The 24,753-nt window shown below is 41.7% G+C and overlaps 1 protein-coding gene across 7 annotated transcripts in view; it reads right to left on the minus strand.

Annotated features, from left to right (window-relative positions):
* LOC119773097 (myomegalin-like) overlaps window positions 1-24,753 on the minus strand; it is a 66,142-nt gene that overhangs the window by 3,615 nt on the left and 37,774 nt on the right. Inside the window, exons 1-40 of one of the 7 annotated variants that reach the window (XM_038269923.1) lie at window positions 20,020-21,392; window positions 18,329-18,466; window positions 18,125-18,244; window positions 17,948-18,040; window positions 17,622-17,846; window positions 17,386-17,544; window positions 17,205-17,306; window positions 16,728-16,865; window positions 16,451-16,630; window positions 16,144-16,338; window positions 15,893-16,075; window positions 15,702-15,809; window positions 15,541-15,615; window positions 14,941-15,044; window positions 14,719-14,867; window positions 12,215-12,321; window positions 11,982-12,136; window positions 11,626-11,887; window positions 10,429-10,633; window positions 10,235-10,351; window positions 9,869-10,122; window positions 9,561-9,775; window positions 9,285-9,402; window positions 9,056-9,173; window positions 8,911-8,965; window positions 7,052-7,299; window positions 6,860-6,964; window positions 6,611-6,769; window positions 6,278-6,502; window positions 5,759-5,890; window positions 5,555-5,671; window positions 5,286-5,475; window positions 5,083-5,204; window positions 4,250-4,486; window positions 4,040-4,141; window positions 3,627-3,844; window positions 3,406-3,549; window positions 3,184-3,322; window positions 1,756-1,802; window positions 1,541-1,595 (exon numbers count right to left, since the gene is read on the minus strand). In XM_038269923.1, coding sequence (XP_038125851.1) covers window positions 1,541-1,595; window positions 1,756-1,802; window positions 3,184-3,322; window positions 3,406-3,549; window positions 3,627-3,844; window positions 4,040-4,141; window positions 4,250-4,486; window positions 5,083-5,204; window positions 5,286-5,475; window positions 5,555-5,671; window positions 5,759-5,890; window positions 6,278-6,502; window positions 6,611-6,769; window positions 6,860-6,964; window positions 7,052-7,299; window positions 8,911-8,965; window positions 9,056-9,173; window positions 9,285-9,402; window positions 9,561-9,775; window positions 9,869-10,122; window positions 10,235-10,351; window positions 10,429-10,633; window positions 11,626-11,887; window positions 11,982-12,136; window positions 12,215-12,321; window positions 14,719-14,867; window positions 14,941-15,044; window positions 15,541-15,615; window positions 15,702-15,809; window positions 15,893-16,075; window positions 16,144-16,338; window positions 16,451-16,630; window positions 16,728-16,865; window positions 17,205-17,306; window positions 17,386-17,544; window positions 17,622-17,846; window positions 17,948-18,040; window positions 18,125-18,244; window positions 18,329-18,466; window positions 20,020-21,330 — 7,126 coding nt within the window. In that variant the 5' untranslated portion in view covers window positions 21,331-21,392. Of the gene's footprint in view, window positions 1-1,540; window positions 1,596-1,755; window positions 1,803-3,183; window positions 3,323-3,405; window positions 3,550-3,626; window positions 3,848-4,039; window positions 4,142-4,249; window positions 4,487-5,082; window positions 5,205-5,285; window positions 5,476-5,554; window positions 5,672-5,758; window positions 5,891-6,277; window positions 6,503-6,610; window positions 6,770-6,859; window positions 6,965-7,051; window positions 7,300-8,910; window positions 8,966-9,055; window positions 9,174-9,284; window positions 9,403-9,560; window positions 9,776-9,868; window positions 10,123-10,234; window positions 10,352-10,428; window positions 10,634-11,625; window positions 11,888-11,981; window positions 12,137-12,214; window positions 12,322-14,718; window positions 14,868-14,940; window positions 15,045-15,540; window positions 15,616-15,701; window positions 15,810-15,892; window positions 16,076-16,143; window positions 16,339-16,450; window positions 16,631-16,727; window positions 16,866-17,204; window positions 17,307-17,385; window positions 17,545-17,621; window positions 17,847-17,947; window positions 18,041-18,124; window positions 18,245-18,328; window positions 18,467-20,019; window positions 21,394-24,753 lie in introns of those variants that run through there. The other 6 variants (XM_038269915.1, XM_038269956.1, XM_038269943.1 and 3 more) reach the window with 6 other exon arrangements.

The raw sequence follows: 24,753 nt of genomic DNA on the forward strand, positions 1-24,753 counted from the left end.
AAAGTTTTCGTCTGTCACTATGCTCCATCCAGAATTTCTCAAGCGGAAAAGTTGTAGTTTCACCTGGTTTATTTCGTAAAAAATCTTGTTCAAGGAACATTTTGTGACCTGATTATTAATCGATTTCTCGAAAAAAATTATTGACAGATGAATCGATTTGCAAAATAATCGTTAGTTGCAGCTCTAATAGAGATACTCATTAATGAGTATAAATTCCTGATCACAGGGTGTAAAAGGGTGAGGCTTTAGTTTACAAACTGTTAGGTATAGCTGTGGCAGCATCATGCTGGGGGAACTGTTACACTGCTGCTGGTGGCTGCAGAAACAGAAACATTTTATAACTTCTCTTCAGGTAAAGAAATTAGAAACTTTTTTCCCCCAAAGGTAAATCCAATGGGAATTTAAGATTAATAGGCTCATAATCTATTCTTAATTTGGGCTTTGAAATCTGGTTACTCCAAGAAAACGAGTTTAAATGAACAAACATCCAGGCAGCAATAAAAAACAGAAAATAATAGTTGCAGCTGAGGTGCCAGTGTAACCTTCCCTGTCAAAGGTATATATATATTTTTAAATATATTAGTTATAAATAAATAAGGCTCTGGAGGGATACAAGATTAACAGTTAAAGCCTAACTTGCTAAAGCAGTCCAACATGTCCTGACCCTGTTCGGCAAAAGAATAAATAAAACTTCTTGTTTTTGTTTTTTAAGAACATTATTTTTATGTTGTACAGTGACTTTTAAGTCAAAAACAAGGTTAGAACATCATTTCCAAAATGTCAAACAATTCATTCAAAAACAAGCCCCCAGATGGCTATAACGTAAAATGTTAAGCTTGTCAGAGTTCTATCCCAAAGCAAAAGTTGCAGGTGACAAACTGAGGATGAGTGATCACACGATAAGCAATGTTATCACACAGAGCAGTAAAACTCCCCTCTATGCCTCTGGTGTTATGGTTTTATACCTCTGGTCACTTCTGCAGCATAAAAGTAAATTCTTTCTAAAGATTTTCTCAAATAAATCCCTGAAACTAAGGCAGCAAACACACACATGTTGGTGGCTTTGGAAAAAACTTTGAAAATCTAAAAACCCAATATATGCAGCTAGCTCCAAATTTATTGGCATTCCTGGCAAAAATTGTCAACGAATCTTTTATTTCAGTAGGAAAACTTCAAGGTGATGACCCAAAATGATCCTATTATTTTTTTTCTTTCCACTGGAATAAAAATGAATTATTATTATTTTTTTTGCTTTTTAAACATCAGGAGAACCAATAAATGTTGAGAGGGTTGGATGTATCCTGGTTAAGGAAGCATAATGTGAAGAAGTGTGTTTTGTGCTCTACACTTTGTTTTGTTAGTTTTTTGATTAAAAAAGATAAAAATAAAGATAGAATTCAGTGTTTGATAGGATGTGAAAGCAGTGATAAGAAAATAAAGGGTAATAGCATCTCTGGTTTTTAGAGCAAGGTAATGAGAAATGGAAAGAATGAGACATGCATGAACCCATGTGTCACTCCGGAGGATGTGAGACAATTACCAGCAGGAGGAGAGGAGGGGGAGGAGCTTAGAGAGGAGAGTCTCAGCTCGTTCTTCTAAAGGGATTATAGGGGGAGAAAGGAGGAGAGACAAATTCAGAATGAAGGAACAGGGAGACAGCAGAGTGATGAACTTAAAACACAGACATCACAACAAGGAACCCTGAGTTTACACGAGGAATAAGAGGTGTAACTTAGTGAATATGACCATTGTTACCTCTAAATTTGTCCGAGCTTTTTTCAGCACATCACGAGTCCGCGACACTGCAAAAAAACAAAGCATCCAAATCTTTAGCCTGTTGAGAAATGTTAAGAGGTTTGAAGTTGTGAGGAGAACACCGACTAGAGCAGATTGTGACGATGAAGAAGAAAATTATACATGATTGGACTGAAGAACCCATGAAAACTGTCCCATTTATATAATTTGTTTCATTTAATATTTTAGTGGTAACAAATTATTTTTGGGGTTTATTTGTGGACTTTTACTAGGCTGTTTTTAACAGATAAATATGCTTAGATCTAAAGCAACCTATGGCTCCGGAGCCACAAGTGGCTCTTTAGACACTCACTTCATCACTAAAAATGATTAAGAGCAAGCTAATTTTTGAACATTAGTTATACTAACAAATCCATATATTAGAACTTTCTCCACTAACTAATGCATTTAATTGCCCTCAAAAAAATCAACTCCAATTATAACAGAATCATATATTTTGATTGATGGGAAAGTGGGAAAAGAATTTGTTAACATGATTTTAAAAAAAATATTAGAAACCCGTTTGAAAGTTTTTTTCCTTCATTTAAAAAAACAAAAAGATTAAATGGAACTGGTTATTTTAAAACTCCAAATTTCTTCTGGCTGATAGTCATTGAATATAAGTTTCTTTTTGTGAAAAATGCAATATAATGCTTATAAACAAGTTTTATTACCGGTAATCGGACTGAAGTACATTTTTTCAATTCACAAAATAAATTGACTTCTAATTATGTAAGAAATAAATGTATTTTGATCTTTTCATGTGAGGGGAAAATAACATGATTTTCCAAAAATAACAGCAACCTGTGGTGTATATCTGTTAAATATAAGTTATCTTTTTCCTTTTTTTAAAAGAGACAGGAAATGTTTGCAGCTCTATTTGAGTTTTACCAGTTGGACTGAAGTAAAAAAGGACTGTTTAGATTGTAAAGGTTGCAGAACCCCGATCTAAAACGTACCAATGCGTCTCTGGATGCATTCTTATCATTGTCTCATGCATCAAGTCTTTTTCAGCCTCTAACTGTTTTGTTTTAGCAGGGATGCTTTTTAACAAAGATGCACCGAAAGTCGCAGTTGCAGTTCCAAGAACTGCAGTTTCCCTGCAAGTTGCCTTCTTTGTACTCTGTTTAAAACTTAAAAAGCGCTTAGTGCTTCTTCATGGTAAAGCTATCACTTACATTTCTTTAATAAGCAGTCCAGTTTGCTGTGCTGGTAACCAGTTTTAACTATTGAACGTGGAACTACTACAATGTTTAGAAGTCATTAAATACCTTCAGTGAGGAGACCAGTGTTGTTCTGTTGAACATACTACTTTTATTACACACCCTTCAGACTAGGATTTGCCTTTTCCCCACAGTTTAGTGGACAAGACGTTTGTTGAAGACTCACATTGACTGACTATGAAGTGCTCCATGCTCTCCTTGGTGCGGCTGGTGCTCCTTAGTCTTTGTACTGTCCCTTTAAGAACTTCCTCCTGCTCAGATATTCGCAGTTTTAAGGAAAAAATTTCCTCCTGCAGGCACTGCTCCTACACAGATACAAACATAGTCTTTTCAGCATTTCTGATTTAACATTAGTAAATCAGTTTAATATACGTTTATGCTAGTGAACCTTCTTAAGGGTTTGTAAGGAGGGATCTGCGTTGGGCAGAGCTGCTCTCCAGAACATCTTTAGCAGAGACAACGCCTCCTCCAAGATCTGCCTCAGAGTCTTTGTGTTAGACAGAAGGTTTTTCACACACCCAAAGTCTACAACCTGCAAGCAGAACTCAGTCAGATAGGAGGATTTTACAGTTTTAGGAAAAAAGCTCATGTCAGTATTGAAAAACAGACCAGCTCGCAGCCCTCTTTCTGTTCGCCCTCCAGCAGCGGTGGGCCCAGGCAGGCCTGCAGGGTCGTCTCCATGCGCTGGATCAGGCTCCGACCCTCTAGGACTTGCTGCTGGAGAGCGCTAAAGTCATCAATGTGGCCAATGTAGTGGCGACCGTTACGGTTTGCAAACGATCCATCAGGTGCCTCCCCTTCCAGTTCTGAGTGTGGGTCAAGAGGGTCTGCTGGAAAATGTTTATAGTGCATTAGATTTCTAAAGACTTTAATGAGAATCTGATTTTTTCTGGTAAAGATTATTAGTAGATTTTAGATCTCACACACCTATGCAGAAACAGGTGCATAAAAGTCAAAACGGAGTTATTATTATTAAAAAGCATGCATACACCACTGTAAAGCAGGATCAGTTAAAGTCACACCGTTGGAAGGGCTATGGCTGTCATCCAGGTCTAAGTAGGGGGGACCAGGTGATCCACAGTTAAACAGACCAATGTCCCTGACCGGTGGAGACGGTGCCGGGTCTGTGAAGCACACAGACACACAGTGCAGGCTTGAAGACACTGCAGTCCACAGCACAGCACACCGAGCATCACAAACGTATCACTTATATTTAGAAAGCTGTGTCTAACCGTGCAGCAGCTGTCGTCTGTAGAAGGTTTCCCTCTGAGGGCTGGCAGTCAGTGCAGACAGAGACGGAGTCCGAGGTGATCCAACTCCTAACTTCTGCTCCAGCTGTTTGTGGAGCTCCAGCTGTTTGAGAGCGCTGTTCTCCTGGACGCTGCTCTGCAGCTGCGCCCGCAGACTCCTGACCTCCCCCAGCAGCTCCCCCAGCTCCACAGGGAAACCTGCAACCTCACACAGGTAACCTGAACAGGACGAATACAGGAAAGAAATTTTCTTAATTTCTTCAAATTAAAAAACAAACTTAAATTCATTGTTGGGTTTTATGTGATGCACAATTCTAAAGTGTGAGGGAAATTATTTCTATTAGGTGCATACTCTAAATCTCTGGCCTTTATGTAGTAACTAGAAAAAAACAAGAAAGAAAGCATTAATGAGTCCTGTTTGCAGTTTGGCAAAATTAAGGTCCAGGACTTAATAATGCTGTGGAGGTTAGTCTTCCAGTAGGACAAGAACACTAAACATACAACTAGACATCCAATGGGATGGTTTAGATGAAATTATATCCTGTTACAATGGTGCAGTCAAAGTCTGGACCTAAATGCAATAAAAATCTGTGTGAAGACATGAACAAAATTAATGCTCAAAGATACAATTTAGCACATGCAGTCTGTTTTTTCTATATTTACAGTAGAAGGGATTTTTATTAAAGGGGGAACTAACATCACAGAAAATACATTGAAATGTGCTTTGGCACCACTAGATGGCGCCAAAGCATCTTACAAAACTGTAGATGTTGAAACTTCAGTGCTAAAATGTAGGAAAAGAATGACTGACTGACCTTTGTTGGCCTTGGTGCTGGAACACACTCGATCGTAAACATGCAGCTCACTCTGCAGTGAGTGGATCAGCTCCCTGCTCTCACTCAGCTGCTGCTGCAGCAGGGACATCTCATGCTGTAGCCTGATAGGGTGAGTGACACTTTATAGTTCAAAGTATTTACACAACAAGAGTGAGAGAAACAGTGCTGAAAGATACAGCCACCTGTTGGTTTTGTCCTGGTTGGCCTGCCGCTCCTGTCTCAGAGCATGAATCTGCTGCCCCTGCTCCTGAGTGTGAGCCTGCAGACGCCTCAGCTCCTCCTTCCACTGCTCGGCCTCCAGCTCAGCCTGCTTTAAACGGGTTCTGGCTGTGAACACAGCCTCCTGCAGCTGCACCACTTCTTCTTTTGTGTCTAAAAGATAATGTAATTTGAATTGAAAATGCATAAAACACAAATAAATTCTGTTGTTTCTAAGTTTAACACTAAGTACCTGTGCTGGCCTGCAGGCGAGACTGAAGACTCAGATTTTCCTCTTTCAGGATCCTGATTTCATTAGAAAGTTGAGTGACTGTGTCCAGGCCCTGGATATAAATGTTTGTCGGTGCTCCTAAAAAGCCAAAGGTAATAATTTTTTATTAAAAGGTGAATAAAAAAGATGCTATTGTGAGGTATTAAGCATGGGGAAATGTTTCACCTCCACTCTGCCTAGTGGAGGCAAGTTTCTCCTCCAGCTGCTGTCTGAGCCTCTCATTGGTTCTGATGGACTCCTCCAAGCGCTGGCGTAGACATCTCACCTCCCGGAGGTGCTCCTCCATTAAATTTACTTCTACAGGCAAATATCACAACGGTTATGTTGTAACAAAATGCCTTGCAAACCAAATTAAACTGCTTCAACCCTTTTTTCATTTTTTTCACACTACAAAAAAGTATTTTATCAATATTATAAATGAATATATGTTTAAAGCTCAGGTTGTTTCATTTCTAGAGAATATCGAAGAGAATCTAGAAAATTGTTCTGGACATAAAATCGACACAGCATGGTGTTGCAATCACCATGCCATTCAGTACGGATAGCGGGCTCCTTGTTGGTCCCATCTCAGCAGAGGTGTGGTTTTAAAGAGATAAAAGAACTGCAGGGCACCATAGTTTAAAAAAACAAACAAAAAAAACCCACAATTTTTCTTTCTTGACCATCTAAGAATTATCATCACACCTGTTTGGCTGCTCGCTGTTTGGTTTTCAGAAAAGGTTCCAGCTGGCTGAGCTATGCCGTCCATGTCCCACAGAGGCCCTCCTCTTATAACACCGGAGTCAGATTTAATGGAGTTGCTCTGAGGGACGCTCCCAAGCTGGTAGTGTTGAAAGGCATGATGGGATAGCTGGTTGTAGCTTGAGAGGTCATGGTGGGTATGAGGGCCGGGTGAAAGAACTGGAAAACCTGTAATCAGACACATGCAGAAAAGGAAGATAGGGGTGAGTCAAAGCAGGCGTGAAACGAACAACTTTAAAGCCTTTCACTCAGGACACACTCTCTGAGGCCGCTCACCCCTGTTCTGCTCATGCATCTGTCTGTAGAGCATGTCCAGCTCTGGGCGAACAGCGGCAACAGACAGGGCCCTGGGCCGGGGGTCAGAAAGGACTTCATAACCCCAGACGTCAGGGCCAGAGAATACAGAGAGGGAGGAGATGGGTGCACTGAAAGGGACTGGAGGAGAATGACAGGAAATGAAACATAGCAAACAAAAGAAAAGAAAAAAGATGATTTTTTTTTTCCTTCTATGCTGTGACTCCATACCTCTACCTGCAGGAGTGTTCAGACCTACAGGGGCTGAGCAAAGCATGCTGGGACAGCTGTTGGAAGCCTTGAGGAGGCCTCGAAGAGGTGGGAGAGATGGACGGACTAGAAGAGGGGTATGGAAGATGAAGGGGCACAAAGATGCATATCACAGACAGAGAGAAAAACATCAGCTTAGAAGCTAAAGAATACCTTCAGGTTCTAATGAGGGCCCTTCTTGCCGCAGCCGCTGCTCCTCCTGAAACTCTGTGGTTATCATATCAGAGCACAGCTCCAGGTCTTCATTGCTCTGGTACTCATCAGACACCAGGGAGGTCCTGTCTGAATGGTCAGTGGTCTCAGAGAGGGCGTGGCAGCTGGATGGAGTCTGAGGGCGCTGCTGGAGCTTTGTGTGGAGCGACTCAATGAGCTGATCTTTCTGCTGCAGCTCCTTACTCAGCCTGCATCCGATAAACAGAAATCAGTGCTTCTATTCTAAGCTGATGGGGAAATTATTAGAAACGCTCTTCAATCAAAACATTTTTGTGACATCAAATTCCCTCCTGCAGCATTTTAACCAGGTTGAGGTCTAAATGACGGCTGAGAGATTCCAACACTTTAATTCTTCTATTAGCAGAAAAGTATGTGTTTCTGTTTGGGCCAAAGGACTGGATGAATCTGAGTCTCTAGAAAACATCCAATAGTTTGTAGGAAATATTTGGTCTCACTGTAGACTGAATATGTGTGGGCACAGATCAGAATCAGAATCAGAAATACTTTAATAATCCCAGAGGGAAATAACTTTTGTTACACGCTCCAGTTATTACAGTTTTATATATATATATATATATATATAATAGATACACATATAGCTCTTCTCGCTCTCTCTCTCTCTCTCTCTCTCTCTCTCTCTCTCTCTCTCTCTCTCTCTCTCTCTCTCTCTATCTATCTATCTATCTATATATATATATATATATATATATATATATATATATATATATATATATATATATATATATATATATATAGATATATGTATATATATCTATGCATATGTAAAAACTAAAGCCAAATAAAGTGAGTATCCAACTAAAGTGATCAATCCAAGTAAAGTGATACGTGGCATGCAAAAATAGTGCATAAATGTCAACCATGTGATTTCTCATTGCTTAACGTGACAAAGCAGAATAATAGGTGGACCTTGGTAACCTTGGTAACCTAAAACACATGGACTAAACATGTACATACACTATAATCTTCAGTCAATGTGCTCCAAATCTTTGTGATGCTGCGTTAATATAGATTTGTTTGATTCTCAGAGTTCTTCGAGTTTAAACTGAATAGTGTAAACAACTTAAGTGATTAAATAAGAATTGGGTGCACCTGTTTGAATTTATTACGTTTAATACATAAAAGTTCAAAATTATATAATAGGCTTAAATTCTACAAAAAGCCCCAGAATTGTTGATTAAAGTAGGAAAGGATGTTACTGAATCATTTTCCTAACTTTCAGTCGGGACTGAAAATAATGGTCAAAATCTTACTGAGGGCAGCCAAAGCATGAGCTGTCTCTGCAAAATGCCAATGAAGAATAACGTATTTAAAACCAGAGAAAATACACAACAAATCAAAAATAATCCATCCTGTAAAAAGAAGAATTAAGATGGAAAAAGGGATAACATTGGTGCTGTTAAGTGGATATAAACATCTGACCAGCATACCTACACTGCAAAAACGATCCTAAAATCAGTAAAAATATGCTTAAAATAAGTGTATTTACCCTTAATTTGAGTGAGTAAATGGGACAATCTGCCAATGGAATGAGTGTATTTAGCCTTTAAATAAGATAATCAGATATTATGCACTTGAAATAAGAGGCGGCAGTTGTTTTTTTCTTATTTTAATTGTAAATAGTCTAATTCAACTGGCAAAGTATGTCACTTACCTGCTCAATTCAAGAACAAATGAACATAATTCAAGGGAGGTTTACTTATTTAGTTTTACAATTTTTGCAGTGTATAGCTGCAGACGTGTTCTCACATACAGAGAATAGGAAAATCCTCATATCTCACCTTAAGGCAAGCAGCTCATGGCCTCGTTTGTCGCTCTGATTCTCGGCATCCTCACCTTTAATTAGAAAGATCAGAGACACAACATATTAAAGGAGCAGAGAAAGACCGGAGCGGAGAAGGATAATAATAAAAAGAATGTCCTTACCTCCACTGATCTTGGTGAGCACTCTCTGTGCCAGGGCGCTGCTCTGAGCCAGCTGATCTCTGAAGCACTGACCCATGTAGTAATCAACATCATTGGCCCTCAGGAGCTCTTCAAACGCCTGGAAACAGTTGAGAGTTGGAGTCAATATGAAAACAATTCATAAAGCCTCTCATGTGACCCTGCACTTCTGCTCCATGTTGTAGATGATAGATGTGAGAAACTGCAGCACCTTGGTGGTATCTCCCAGGTGTTGAGTCAGGATGTGGCAGACCCCCTGCCCCTCTCTCATCCTCTGCCTGAGGTGGGACAGCTCACGAGCTTGTGCTTGGATCAGAGAGTTATACTTCCTAAAAAGAGAAATGAGGAAAACCCCAAAGGGTTAACCACAGTATGAAGAGGGAGCATAGTTTTCTTTGCAGGGTAGGAGTCATATGACTCGCAGATTTGCTCCAGAAAATATCGAATGTTCAGTTTAAAAAGCAGAGTTTTTCCTTTTCCTTCTCACCCAGGCCAGGTGGCGCATTTCCCCTCCTCTGCTTGACCTTTGCCTCCAGCGGCATTAGTTTTCAACTGAGCCTCAAGCGATGCGACTCGCTCCATAAGCTCCTGCAGCTCCCTGCTGGGCCTGGAGCTGGAGCGGACTCCCTGCGTGTCTGACATCCAGCCTTCGTCGTCCTCCACTCCGCTGTGGGCTGCTGATCTCTCAAACGCCCAGTTAACCTACACGGTGAGCACCAAACAGAAGTCCTGCATTGTTCCGCCAGTGGAATAGATCAGAATCTAGGCGACAGTGATGGGTGAAGAAGTAGTGACCTTGCGGGGTGTGCGCTCCAGGCTGGAGGCGTAGTCGCTCGTGGCCGACAGCGAGCGCACTCTTAGCTGGAGTCCACGGATCACCTTATGGCAGCGGGTCAGCTGAGAGCGCAGGTCCTGGACCACATGCTGGAGAGACGCAGACTCACCCCCCATTTCATGAGCTCCTCTGTTACCAGCATACCAGCTGCCTCCCACAGCGTCCCAGTCCTGGGGCTGGGACAGCGACGTGCACATCTCCAAGTCGTCAAACTCTGAGTGGACAGGAGAGGATGAGACTCAGTGAAGGCTGCCAGGTCAGGAAGGGAAGAGCAAAGGCTAGGGATGGATATTTGGTCTCAGAGACACCAGATCTCTGTAGATCACCTGGACTGCTGGCATCCTCTCTCTCGGCCTCGTTCTCGCTGCGGCCACAGGTTTCATAGCCTAGATCCTGCAGATCTACCTGCACCTGCTTACTGGCCTGCTGGACAGATGTCTCAGCTGCAGATACAAAGAAACAGTCAGAATCTGACCGTGTTTTTATGGGCAGCTTCATAGCATTTAAAGGATAAACTCACTTAGCAGATCTCTGTATTCCTTGAGCTGCTCAGCCTGGGCCTGGACCGTGGCTTCAGACACCATCAACCTCTCCCTCAGCTCTCTGTTCTCCTGGAGGCTCAGAGTCAGGTCAGAGCGAAGACGAGCCGCCTGCTCCCGGAGACCCTCCTCTATATCCTGCCAAATCGCCCCCGACTCACTGCTGTCACCAGTGGACTCTACTGTCTGGAGATTCAGACGCAAACAAAGCCCAGATATGCCCTTTTATTAACCATTAAGCTATGTAGAATAATAAAAAAGGAAGACAAAATGGAAGAAAAATATGCAAAAGATTTATACACTTTAAGCTAATTATTTTTTTTTTATTTTTACAACCAGAACATGTAACGAAAAGGGAATATATGTCAGAAATAATGAAACACATTTTTGTAGGATCACCTTCTCCCTCCGACTTCAAAAAAACATATTCACTAAGAGGAGGGCCAAGTGGGTTAAATACGTTAAATACTCTGGTCTTGAACAGACAGAAGTATGGAATGGATGACCATTCAATGCCTGTTATTTATTTATGTTCTGTAGCGTCTAAGGATTAATATATTAATGTATCTCTCATACTTTATTTCAAGACTACCTGGTATAGTTTATTTTTGCTTTTTCTTGTTTGTTAAAAGTTGTTAGATGTAATTTACTTAACTTTGTATATTTTGTCTATGATTTTGTACACACAAAAAATAATTGTGAGTGGCGGTACTAACATTGTACATTCCCTGAAAGTAACTACCACTGCATTGTAATACTCTCACAAAATTAAAAAGAAACACATTTTTCAAGCAGCAAACTTATACGTTCTGCTTTTCTGCTAAGAACTAAAAGGAATATGATAAACTGAGAGGAGCTGCAAAGAATGAATCTGTTACCAGGATAAAGAAAAATTAAAAGATCAACAAATCTGGCCGTCATGAGGATGTGGCAAGAAGAAATGAAGTCCGCCACAAACTATGGAGATGGAGTCAAAACAGACAAGAAAATGAAGAGGATCAAGCCCGAGGAGTTGAATAAAAATGGATGCATTTGCTCTGTGTTGGCCACTGAATTATGAGTTTTACTTGCTTAATAAAATCCCATCTGTAATTGGATTTAGTACAAATCAGTCAGTTTAAAGGCTTTTCTAAATATTATTCAGAAAATATAGAAATATAATTATTGTTAAATGTTACCATCTCCGTTTGTGTGGACGTCAGGTCCAGGGAGCACGGCCTCATACAGTGCCTCTTCCCCGACTCGATGCTCAGACCGACACCAGGGGGGCCTCGCTTCCCCGACACCACTGGACATGATTCAAACTCCTCATCCTCTCCCTCCACACTGCTAGCCTCCTCCTCGGGATCGAGGTTACGCTCTGTGTTCCTCCTCTGCCCTGAAGCTCCCTGACTTTCTGTTAAAGCCCCATTCTCCTTCTGTGACCTCTGGTGGGCACTCCTGCAAAAAGAAACAGACAGAAGAAAACAAACAAGAATTAGCAGAGAGAAGGAAACCTGTCAATACATTTGAAAGGAGAGTTGTAACTACTCACTTAATCTTAGATAAAGGCTTAAATCCATTCTCCTCCAGCTGTGGCAGCACGTCTTCTAGCTGAACATCTAGAGTCCTTTTAGTTTCCCCAAGATGCTTCTGATGTAACGTCCCCTCTACCGACTCTTCACCTGCTCTTTGAATCTTCAATGAAGCCTAACAGGATAGGAAAATATGTTCTTATCAGAAATTGAAGGCCAAACTGTTCTATAAAGACTGGAAACCATTTTTTACCTTAATGGAGTTCAGGCCGTTGTCATCCTCCTCTATGCTGTCAGTAAACTCCTCACTACTGCTGTCTTCATCATCTACCTCCTCCTCCTCTTCGTCTGAGCTGAACTCTGCAAGCACAATAACCATGTAAGGATGGCATCCCCTTCCTTTAGATCTGTTATATAATTATCAGGTTTTCTCTCTGTACTGTTTTTCCTCAAGCTTTCCTTAGACCTCTATCCGCTCTAAACCAAACTGGAAGTCATTGGACTGAAGGGAAATGTAAGGTCATAAAAACACCCCCTCGCCATGATTATGTACATGTTTTCATGAGACCACCTTTACTTGAACAGAACCGACGCGTGTATGTAGATTTTTAGCTTTAAAGAAATCAAACTAGATCCTGTTTAGTGGGTTTGCTGTATGAATAACTCAAAACAGGGGTCTGGAAGGTGACTCAGCAGGAAATTTAAAGTCAAATAGCTTCACATCATCATTCCTAGTGGTACAAAACAGATGCTTATATAACGCATAGTATCCAGTGGGACTGTTTGAGTTTATTTTTTTGTTGCCTAGAGCTTCTTAGGAACATTTAATCAAAGTATTTACAATCAGACGAAGCTAAATGCTTCTCGAGGCGTTAGTGTTGATAATGAGAGGACAGTTTACTGACTGAACAATGAGCTCAGTGAGCTAAGAAGGGTTGAATAATTAGATTCATGACTCTACCCACTTGGTAGACGTGTGTTTGAATTATCCTGAAGTGCTATTATTATCTTGAACGTCAGACATCTTTCGATAAAGGAAAGTATAATTAATCAGGTATCACATTATGACCACCTGCCAACATAGTCTCTACATGTCAGAGACTCCACTACACTAAGACAGGTATGCAGGGTACCTTTCAGCAAACGGTAGGCAGCAAAGGCTCCTCAGTCATGGCAGCCATTCAGAACGCTGTCTGCAGCAAGGATGGTAACAAACCATGATGCACTGGGAATTCTGACATCCTATGCTCAGTTGGATCAGACCACAGCCTTTTCTTCCTGCCTACATCAGTGAATTTGAACCATGTTTACTTGTTTCTTCCTTGATTGATTTTGATAGAGATAGGCCACTGAACACTGGGACAAACCCACATGAGCTGCAGTACTGGAGATGCTTTGACCCAGGTGTCAAACTCTGTTAAAGCCTTCCCTTGTCATTATTCTGGCTTCAAACATTCACTTTGTTAGTTTATCTTCGGTTGTGCTACAACGAGGAGCTAAATAGCTGTTCTTAGGGATCACCTTATGGCTTATATTTGTGTAAATCTCTTAGTTTTAGAATGGGAATATGAAAACAGGGTGTTAAAAGCTGAACATCCATGCAAACAGGACAACCATGCCACAGTTTCATGCATGAAGAGGCGAGGAGATGGAAGGAAATCTAATTTGGACGTTTTTTTAGCAGAAGTTGATGGGTCTATTTTTTTTATAGACTTAAAACATCCAAAACTTGATTCTGTTTTTAAGATTTCAAACAGGAAAACCAATATGAAGTTTGGGTTTTTATGGGAAATAAGGATGGGTATTTAGATTTTGGGATCTGTCGATAATACATTTTTATAACCAATTTTTAAAATGAACACAAAAAATAAGCCCATACCAGAGGTCCTTTTGACAAAAAAACACAGCACATTTATTTTTAATCCATTAAAGAAACAAAAGAGTTGACATTTCTTCAAGCTTCGAGGCGAGATGAGCATCCCTGGAACATGTTCGCTACCAGTTAGCGTCTAAGCGGCTGATTATGTTTCACATCTTTGCATGTCTGTGGATATTTCAATGGTCTCAGTACAACCCGGAACTGATAAGAACATGTTGAAAAATTATGCATTTATTAAAATAATGTCATTACTTTTTTCTTCTACCTTCTACCTACCAGCTCATACTGAATGGGTTTCAGAAGTTTGGTGCAAAATGCAACTAAAGCAGAAGCAGGTTTTAGTAACAAGATGCTGGAAAAAGCTGAAGGTTATTCCTTTTCAATTAAAGTGCATCATCATCTCTGAACCTTTGTTAAATGCTGACAAACAGATGACATAAAACAAATGATGGATGGTGAGACGTTTCACTGAAAAGGCGTGAGCTCTAACATCTCCAGAGGATGAAACTTCACTGTAACAGCACGGCGCCAAAATGACAATACAGAGTAAACCAAAGTGAAAAGCAGGCAGTCATCACAAACAATATAAAACACATCCACACAACAAATACAGAATATATTAAAACTCTGAGATTATTTTCATTTCTGACAAGTTAATCTGAACAGAGTAGAGCTGGTGCTGGCTGGACAAAGCTGCCTCCAGACTGAGGGTCAGGCTCTTCCTTCTTTATAAATGCAGTCCTTTCTAGGACTGACCCTCAGTGCTTACAGGCAGCTCTGTCTCACATTCAGCCATTTACTCTGCAGTGCCGAGCATCAGGGAGCGTTAGTGAGAGCGCCGACTGCAGCCGTGGAGGCTAGACCCCGCCCATTCCCACCTCCAAACTCAGACTGCCTTTTAGCTGCCCGCTCCAGTGCCAGGGCCATGCTGCGGGTCCTGGACAGAACGTCCTCAAGCTGTCCTCGAAGTGCCTGAACTGAGTCCAGTTCAGTGTGCAGAGTCTGGGTCGTCTCTGAGCTGCTGTTGCTGGAGTGAAAGAGGAAAGCCTGAATGAAAAGCTTTTTTTTCTTATTTCCAGACAATAAAGCACCTCCCTTACCCATCATTCCTGTTTAGCTGAGTTAGATTTTGGTATAACCTCTTTTCAACCTTTAGGGCGTCATTCAGATTGTTGTACTCGGACACCAGCTGCTCCAGCACACACTGAAGACCAGAAAGAGAAAAACAGAGTGTTCAGAAGAAGAGCTCATCATCTATAAATAATAAGGACATTTTTTTCTTTTATAACTAAAAGCGTATTTTATTTAAAAGGCATACAATAAGCTACTTGTGGGGGTCTCCACTGCAGTCTTAAATCTTTTGTTGTTTTTTTTTTGTTTTTTTTTATTTGTGTGGGGGAGGTCCTTTCAAGAATTCATCTATATTTAATTACAACCATATTCCCATCATCTATGACTTGTTTACCACGACATGATGCTGCCACCACCATGTCCTACTGTGGGAGTGATGCACTACTCCTACCTGTCTAAAAGCAACTGGTAACAATGCTTTTTTTCTTTTTTTTTATCAGAAAGGGACTTAATGGTTTTTAAAATCCTTATTTTTACAACTATACCATTTGCATCAAAGAAAATACAAATGTAAAAATATTTGAAAAATAATGAAAAGTTCAACATTTTTTCCTAAATGTCACTCTTACCTGGTATTGAGTGCTGTCTTTTGTAGCAGCATTCTGCTGAAGAGCCAGAGAAGAACGCAGATCAAAGATTTCCTTCTGCAGAAAATGAAGGACACCGTGTGAAATTATCTGCAAAAGATGGCTTTGGAGCAGCAACTCAGCGGGTCAGAAAAAGAAGATACCTGAGTCTCCTTCTCCTTCTTCAGCATCAGCTGAATCTCCTCCTTTAAAGCCTTCATTTCTGCCTCGCTCTCCGCCTGCACAGCCTCCTCCTGCTCCTGAATCAGCTCCTGACAAAAAAGCTTGCAGTGAAGATCAGGAAAGCAGAACTGAATGTGAGGGATAAACCAAGAAGAGCTGTATGAGCAGATACCTTAATAAAGGCCTCCTTCTCCTTAAGCAGGCTGCGTAGATGCTCCTTCTCTCCTCCCATCTCCCTCTCCTTGTCCCTCCTCATCTCACTCAGTTCCTGCTCCATCTGAGTCAACTGCTTTCGAAGTTCCTGCTGCTCAATGGTGCGCTCGATGATCACCAAGGAAAGCCTGTAGGAGTAATCCTGACAGCAAAAATGGAGCGTTTTTATTTGTGCTCTGATTTCATCATCTTTCCATTACCAATGCATACCTGCAGATACTGGTCTTTAGAGCTGAGCGTTTTGAGCAGATCTTGGACATGTGCTTGGTGTTCATCAGTCTGCCGGCTGCGGTCAGACAGCAGCTCCTGGAAGAGCTTCTCTTTAAGAGCCAGCCGAGCTCTGAGCTCCTCCACAAGCCCGGCGGAACCAGCCAGGCCTCGGGCAGCAATGGCGGTCGTTAGATCCTGAAAATAGGCAAGAAAGAAGCAGCCGACGGGAGCAAAGTCATCAGATCTGTGTTGTTTTCAAACGTAAAGCTGGAAGCACAAGTTCAGTCAAACAGCTGCTCTGGTTTACCTGCATCTCCTGGCTGCGCGCCTGCAGGGCCGCCTGCAGCTGCTCAATAATGCCATCCTTCTCCCTCAGAGCAGTTTTCTCCTTCTCCTCGCTCTTCTGCTTCAGCCACTGCAGGTTCCTGTAGGCCTCTGCTGCCTGTTCCAGCTCCAGCTCTTTGCTGCGCACCAGAGCGTCCAAGCTCTGGTAGTAGAGGAACACAAAAACGCACAGACTCATTTGTACGAAAAATAAGAAAAAGGCAGAATAAAATGGCTCAGAGATTGACGGATGAGCATACCGTGATGGTTTCCTCATTGTTGGACAAGATGCAGCGGAGCCTCTCCAGGTCACGCTCTTTCTCCCTGAGGGCGAGCTGCAGCGCCCTCACCTGGCCCTCCCGCTCCTCCAGACAGTGGAATTTGTCATCAATGGAGCGCTGCAGGAAGAAAGGTTTCCCTCACTTAAAAAAAAAACCCAGAATCACATTTACTGTCCATGAAAACTTTGTGTATTTTTAGGGTTTAAACTCCTAAAAAAAGTTCTCGCCTTAAACTATACTAATTAGTATTTTATTAACATCGTTGAAAAAGCACCTGGGGATTAAGGGTCTTGCTCAGGGACCCAGAGTGCAGACTGTGGGGAACGAACCGGGTACTTGCAACCTTCCGAGAGCACATGCGCCATGCTCTAACTTCTAGGCCATTACTTGACATTGTTAACGCAGCTTAAGAACATAAATAAACTAACATAATCTCTGTATACGTTTGTGTTTTACCTCCAGAGCTCTGTCTCTCTCTTTTATCCGCTCCCTCAGCTTCTCCAGCAGGAAATCTCTTGGTTTGGAGCTTTTCGTGGACTCCAACATCTCAGAGTACTCCTAAAGACAAAAACAAAAGAGTTCAAAGAGATGTATTCGTATGAGCATCTGCGGATGCAAAGCGTGGGAGTGACCCTACCTGCAGCTGCTGCTCCTTGTCCTGCAGGGAGTATTTGAGCTTTGCAATGATCCTGTCCTTCTCCTGTGCTGCTGCTACCTTCTCAGCCTCAGACTCCTTCAGAGCTGCCTCTTTCGTCTGGAGCTCAGAGCGAGTTTTCTGCAAAGCACTGCGCAAATCCTGCAGCAGGAAAAGGAAAGGTTTGAGATACATGTTTTATAGGTTTAAGTAAGTCTGTCATGTATGACCACACCGACCTGGTTGTGTTTTTCAGTGACCTCCCTGTGCTGCAGCGCCTCCTGAAGGTCCGAGTTGAGTCTGTCCTTGAATCTCAGCAGGTCTTCCCCTTGCCTTTGGCTCTGTCTAAGACTCCTCTGGCTGGCATCCAGCTCCAGACCCAGAGAAAACAGAGAGCTCTGCACCCGGACCAGCTCGCCTTGCAGCTGGGCAAGCGTTAAGGACTCATTCATCCCTGCAGCAGCCTAGAGAAAAGAAAAATATTGGATCCGCCTTTATATCTTTACCTTGACTAAGAAAAGATTCTGGGTCAGAGGATCCAAGAAAACCATGCACCAGGTCTCACCTGGTTCTGAGTGAGCTGGTTACGGTGGGCCAGTTCTTGCAGCTTACACAGAGTGTTGTTTTGGCCTTCGATCAGATGGTACAGCTCCTGGGCCTTCAGAGAGAAATGGAAAACAGGAATCAGCTACATATATAGAGGTTGTCTAATAATGACATTTCTCTGCGTTCAAACACAGACCTCACTGTCTTTTGTAGAGATGGACTCGGTGAGGCCCTGAATGGTTCTCTCCTGACTCTGGGTGGCCTGTCGGAGCGAACGCAGCTCACACTCCATCTCGTTCAGCTTCTCCTGCAGCTTCTACACAAGAAACAACAAAATCAGTCCGGCGGTGTGATTAAAAGCACCCAACTTTAAGGGGTGGCTATTTTCATTGGGACTCACCATGTTGTTGGCCTCACTCTCCTGGATCTTGGCCTGCAGGGATTGCACCTGGAGCCGGGCCTTCTGCAGCTCGCTGACGCACTGACCAGCCGCACATTCGTACTGGTTGAGTTGACTCTGCTGCTCCTCAACGAGGCTCTGAAAAGGACAGAAATCAACATGATTCATTACTAATGACCCAAATAGCTTTATATTAGACTTATTGAAAGCATAAAATCAGAGTGTTTGAGGGCTGATCAGCCTGTTAGAGACTCCAAAACCTCATTATTCAACAATCCTCTGTGTGACACCTGTCACTGAGGGTAGGGGGTCTGGAACTGCAGAGAGGTGATTAAAAAATTTTAGACAACTGGACTATAGAAAAGCAAGAAGTCGTTACTGTGTTTCAGTCAGGCTGCTAGTGACCTACAGTGTTCAGGAGGCATAGAGGGCTGCTGTTTGGATTTCCTAGCTGTGTGAATCGTTAATATAGATACTAAAACAGTCTATAATGTCAACCTTATTTTGTTTTGTTTAAAAATAGTGGAATCCTACTTTTTATATAATTCTCTAATGATTCATCTGTTTAGTGTTATAAGCTAAAGTAGCAGATAAAGTATGAAAGCCAATGAAGAGTTTTGTCCACCCTGACATGCAGGATGCCTTAGCATAACCGCCCATCTTCACTAAATGCATGGCAAGTATTATTTAACGAGTCATGCTTCTGCTAACACAGATTTGAAACATAGCCCTTAACTGTGCAGCCGGAGCATCCAACCAGAGCTGAGATGGTCTGACATTGTGTGGATTATTTGCCCCAAGGCCTGCAGAAAACAGGCCAACAGTGCAGCTACTATGTCTTTTTGTCTTCCCTCATCTGACCTGATTCAGTCACAGGTCTTTGCTCCAGAGAATTAATGCATTCTTCCTCACAGAAGATTATTGATCAGAGCTGAGACATTTTCGGTACAACAAGCAGGCTGCATAAAGAGGAAAGTGCCTGAATATCTTCCAAATGGCTATGAGAGCTTAAAAAGCACTACAATATATGGTATTTGATGCAGTAAATAACAGCCTCTCAAACTCTAACAGATCAATCCATCCTTGGCAGACTGACCAGTCAGAGCTGCTGAAAGCCACTGATCCTCTATCAATGTTGTTTGTATGGCAACAAACTAAGAGAAAAGCTCCTCACAAGGAGGTGTTTACCAGGGGTATGAGCGTTTTCAGTTAGAGACGATTTTAGGAGCTAAAATAAATTTAATCACTGCATCTGCACCGTTTAGAGGACTTCCTTCTTTTTCCTCCAATCTCTCTACACTATCACCACTGTCTTCTAGAGGTAAGACTATTCCTGCATCTTTGCCTTTTCTATGACAGTGATAATGACCTTGTGGTTTGTGCACACACTCGTTAGTGAATTCCTGCCATATGCAGTTGCCTACCTGAACCTGACTGCACCTACAAACTGTGGTATAATCTCAGAAAGAAGACTAAAGCACACCTACCACAGCTCACATCATTTTGAGCTGCAGTTATTTCAAGAGGCTGTGGGCAGAATAAGTAACTGACAGCTTGATTATGAAACTGCTTAGACTAAAAAAGAAGGAGGGGACAATTTGCGGTTGGACTCGAGTGAAATGTCAAAGTGCATTAGTCTGGTTCATTCTTGGTACTGCAGAGCAACACTTTTTTTCTATAAGGTGTAGTACCTGGTGTGGGGGTGGGGGAGGATATTCTTTGTACAAATCTTCCAATAAATCCTCCATATCAGCAAAGCTCAGATTGTGATTGTCTTCCAGATTCACCCTGATCAAAGGGGTCTCCAGTTCAGGGGTGGGCATGTGGTTGTCTCTCTCCCCATAGGCCATTCCTAAAAGATTGTCTGGGAAACGAGGCCGCGAACCTTCGTTCCTTAAGCTCTGTCGGATCAGGACTGGCAGTTTGCTTCCTTTGGTGCGTTGGACTGGCCGGTAGGCTGTATAGCTTTGCAGCATACAGAGGGTCAGGGAAAGACTGGGCCCCAGCGAGCAGAACGTCGCTCCCATGTGCTCCTCAGACAGAGAGTCAGAAAAGTGGTCTTCCATGGCTTCCCCTGAGGAGACCAGCAGTCTGTCTCCCATTACCTCGGGTTGAGTGTTTTCTTCAGCCATTTCCAAGGATGCAATTGAGGGACTGGAGCTAGCCTGTCCAGCCAGCGTGCGATCACTGTCGGAGGTCCGGGAAACGTCCTGAGATCCGGGGACCAGAGTTTGAGAGGAGGGAGCCTCCTCTGAATCCTCCACATCATTTCTTTCCATTTCTCCACCTCCTCCGGTCACACTCCCTCCAGCGATGCTGGCTGAGTATCGGGTTGATGGCCCACAAGACGTACTCCTTGCCAGCTTCCTGGGCACTTTACAGACTGCTTCATAGTCGGAGTCTGACACTCGCCAGTAAGAGCATCCTCGGCACCTCCTGGGAGTGCTGGATCGACAGTGGTGTGAACCCGCACCTGTGGCCTCTGACCCAGACCCAGCAGAGCATGGTGGGTGGTGCTGGTGGTGGCAGTCCAGTCCATCTTCTGCCCAGGACTCATACAAAGAGTAGACCAAGTCTTCCTGGAGCAAGGCACAGTACTTTGCATGTGTTAGACCCGAAATATCCACCATTCCATCTCTAGAGCGTTCGCTAGTAGCAGTAAACGCCACAGCCCCCTCCTCTGGGTTAGTCCTCCAGTACAAACCCCCGATGCACTGCTTCAGACGATGCTTCTCCTGCAGGAGACGCTGCAGCCTGTCAATGGACAGGGCCTCTACCCGGGCGATGACCGTATCGAAGCGGTACATGCGGTCCAGCATGAACGTGCACTTGGAGCAGGCGAACTCCCTCTTGCCGTCCCGCGTCAGCTCTCGACCCAGGGCATGGGAGAGCAGCACATGTAGGTTGAGTTTGGAGGCTGGGTGGAAGATCCATCGCCTCTGGTTACCACAGAGCTCCCGGCCACAGATTCTACATGTCTCCTTCATCTTGATATCAAGCATTCTCCTGACTCTGATATAATATAATATACAGGTCACTCAGACACATGGATCTGCAGATCCAATAAAATGTGTTGAAAATGAAGCTTAAATAAAGCTTAAATAAAGGTCAACATTAAAATAAAAGAAGTGCTTCCTGTTATGAGTCCTTGTAAATCCAGTCAGAAAGTCATTTATTATCTATGTGTAATTCTGTGAGCACACAGATGATTCCAAATGGGTCTGGGAAGCCTGGGAAGTGATTCTCAGAGCTCCATCAGTCCAGGATCCTGCAGGGCGAGCAGGTGCATCGTGAATATGGCGCACAGAGAGGGAAGGTAAGTCTCTTTAATTCCACTCGGTTTCTCTGTGTATGGTGTCCCCTAGCAGGCAGTAAACCCGCTGTTTAGCATTTCCCGGTAACGCCATCCTACACGCCTCTGCAGCAGCACCAGCTCGGCTGTCACGCACAGCTTCATCCTGGCCGGGGAGCGGGGACGATTCTCCGGACTCCGCGCGGACCTATGGCGGTAACAGGCTGGTAAAAAGTGACGATCTTCTAACTCCTCTGTCTGTGTCTCTATCGAGTCCTTTTTCCATTTAAGATCTGCCAGCCATGGCCAGACATAGGAAGACACGCAGCTTAGAAGAGCAAAGTGCCGGAGCTCCTGCGGGGAGATGTGGCTTCCGAGGAGACAGACCCGCAGCAGCGGAGCGTACCATGCAGGAGGAGCAGGGGGGTGGAGCAACCCAGCTCATCTAAACTCCGACCTTAACCAGACTAATAATTTCAGCCTATACAAACATGCTAGAAACCAAACTTATGATATTCACACGTAAATAAAGTCCGCACTAACAGAATGAAATATTTTGATGACATTGCTGAAGATCAACAATGAGAACCCCCCTCGGCGAACCGTTATTTGCTCCTGCCCTGTTGACTAATATCAGTGCGCCTGAATACACAGGTGAAATGCCCAGCAGCTTGAAAAGCTCAAAGAGCAGAGGACACAAATTGATGCTTTTTTTTTTTTTTTAAGCAAAGCAGCGTTGAGGACTAAAACGGTCATAATAAAGAGCAGCACAATTATTATCCACTTAATTTTTTCAAATAAAGCAGTAATAAATGCCTGAAACAAAAAGACACTCAAAAAATATGTGTTCATTAAATATTTAATTCATATAAAATTATTTTAAATGAATGATTTTGGTTGGTAAAGCTGAAAGAATATATATGATAAATAATTTCAACCTGCACCACAACATGCTGAGGAGGACCAAGAGTGGAAATATCTGATAATAATAACAAAGTATTATTATAAACCTATTGTGAAAAAAAAATTCCTGATCCTCCATAATTCAATTAATAAAATATTCCAAAGATTTTTTTCCATAGTACATTTTAAAATACTTTATCGAATGCACAATCTAATAATTATGTAAAATGATTAATTGTTTAAAACTTGATGTCAATCTGTGTTTAAATAATTTTAAAATATGAACATATTTGTGTTTTTCTCATATTCCGAATACTATCTTGATAATGTGGATCTTAACATGAGATTGTAAATCATTTTAATTGCTTAACAGTCACCTTTCTAGAGAAATGTTTGTTTTGTCCAATCATTTAAATTGTTAACACCAGGAATATGAATAGACACATTAAATAAACTCAATTATTTATTTTATAAATGACCCACATATTCAAATTGCAATCAATGTATTTGTTTATCAGAATATCCACCAGCAAATAGCTTAACTGCAGCAAAAACAAAGTCAGCAGAGAGGGTTTAAAGTATAACGAAGTAACATATCACAACTATTAATGTTTTAAGTGAGTAATATTCTTTGTGTAATATTTGTAATCCTGTCAGTTCTTTTAAATTGTAGATAAAACAACAATACATTCAAATGCCTTTTTAATTCTTTAAGACCTTTAAAGCAAAAGCAGACCTTTTCATCTGTCTGTATCTACATAGATACACACAACACTGTCTCTGTGTTTTTGGTTATTTTTCTCAACTTTTCCTCCCTCGTTGCTATGGTTCTGTTATCAAACAATTTGCATGTGATAATCTAACAATCAGCCCTCTATTCTCCATCAAACAAACCCAGCTTATGCTCCCTGCTCTTTTCTTTTTTTTTTCTCCAGAGAAAGAAATAAATGGTCCAGCTGTGCCCGTCGATGCAAAATCAATTCATCTTCTGCTTTCTTAGCAGAGCCTATATGTGAGGACAGAGTGAGCCGTGATTAAAGTCAGGGCTGTCTGTTTTCAGGTGCTTGATTTCTGGCTCTTAATAAGGTTAATTACTTTCTTCCAAGTCAGTAATTATCTTCAAGTCACAGATTGTGATATAAATATAAATAAATCACTTTTTCTGGGTATATATATATATATACATATATATATATATATATATATATATATATATATATATGAAACTTCTATAAAATTATTACAACATAACCCCTGAAAATACATCAGCTGAAAGGAGAAAAAGGGGTTAATGACAACTTCAAGTCTCATCCGCCTAGCATTCATGTCTGTAGTGTTTGGGGAGTCAATTAAGAGCTCGTATGGCTGGTGGCGGCCTGAACCAACAACATAACTAGATATCAGTGCTGGGGTCTCTGTGCACTCAAAGGTCAACCTGACCTATCGACAGCCTGGCTGAAACTGAAGCCTTTAAACTGCTAAGCAGGGAAATGCCTGCAGCGCTCACGCAAATATGAAAGAGGACTCTTCATGGAAACAGAGAAACAATCACCATACATATGTCAGGCTAAAAGCTGTTAGTGTTTATTCACATGCAGAATGAAATCGACAGATACAGAAATCAACATGAACCACAATATATATAGCAAAATATCTAGAAGTAAATACTATAAAATCTGAATTTATAAGGTTGGTTTTGTTTCCCATATGGATACATGTTTTTTTAAAACTATATACTGATGTTTATGTTCAGTCCTCTTTTTGTGCTTTTCTTGATGTTTTGTTTTTTAAACAATAAAAACATTTTCATTGCTAATTAGTATCTGAAAGGAGATTTTAAAGCAAACAGATATTTTAAGCTTCCTTATTATACTTAAAGATATTGAACTGAAACCTTTCAATTAATGATAGAAAAAGGGTTGTGTTTTAGTTTTCATTGTATTATTGATTGTTTGATTAATTTCAGTCAATACAAAAAATACTTTTATTCAATCTATTTAAAGTAAGTTTTTATAAATATCTCTGTTTGTAGAGACAGGCTAAAAAGAAAGTGAATTGGGAACACAGTACTTTAGTCCAAATTATTTTATGCTGCCACATGGCTCACTTCATTATCACCCATTCCATTAGCACTGCCCTTTGATAAACAAGCAGTTCAAATTTTCCTCTGCAAACTATTACATCAAACTATGCAACTTGTATTCCTACATTTTCTCATATCTATAGATAT

Source organism: Cyprinodon tularosa, unplaced genomic scaffold (genome assembly GCF_016077235.1).
Source record: "Cyprinodon tularosa strain WSP-4 unplaced genomic scaffold, ASM1607723v1 ctg12, whole genome shotgun sequence".
NCBI lineage: Eukaryota > Metazoa > Chordata > Actinopteri > Cyprinodontiformes > Cyprinodontidae > Cyprinodon > Cyprinodon tularosa.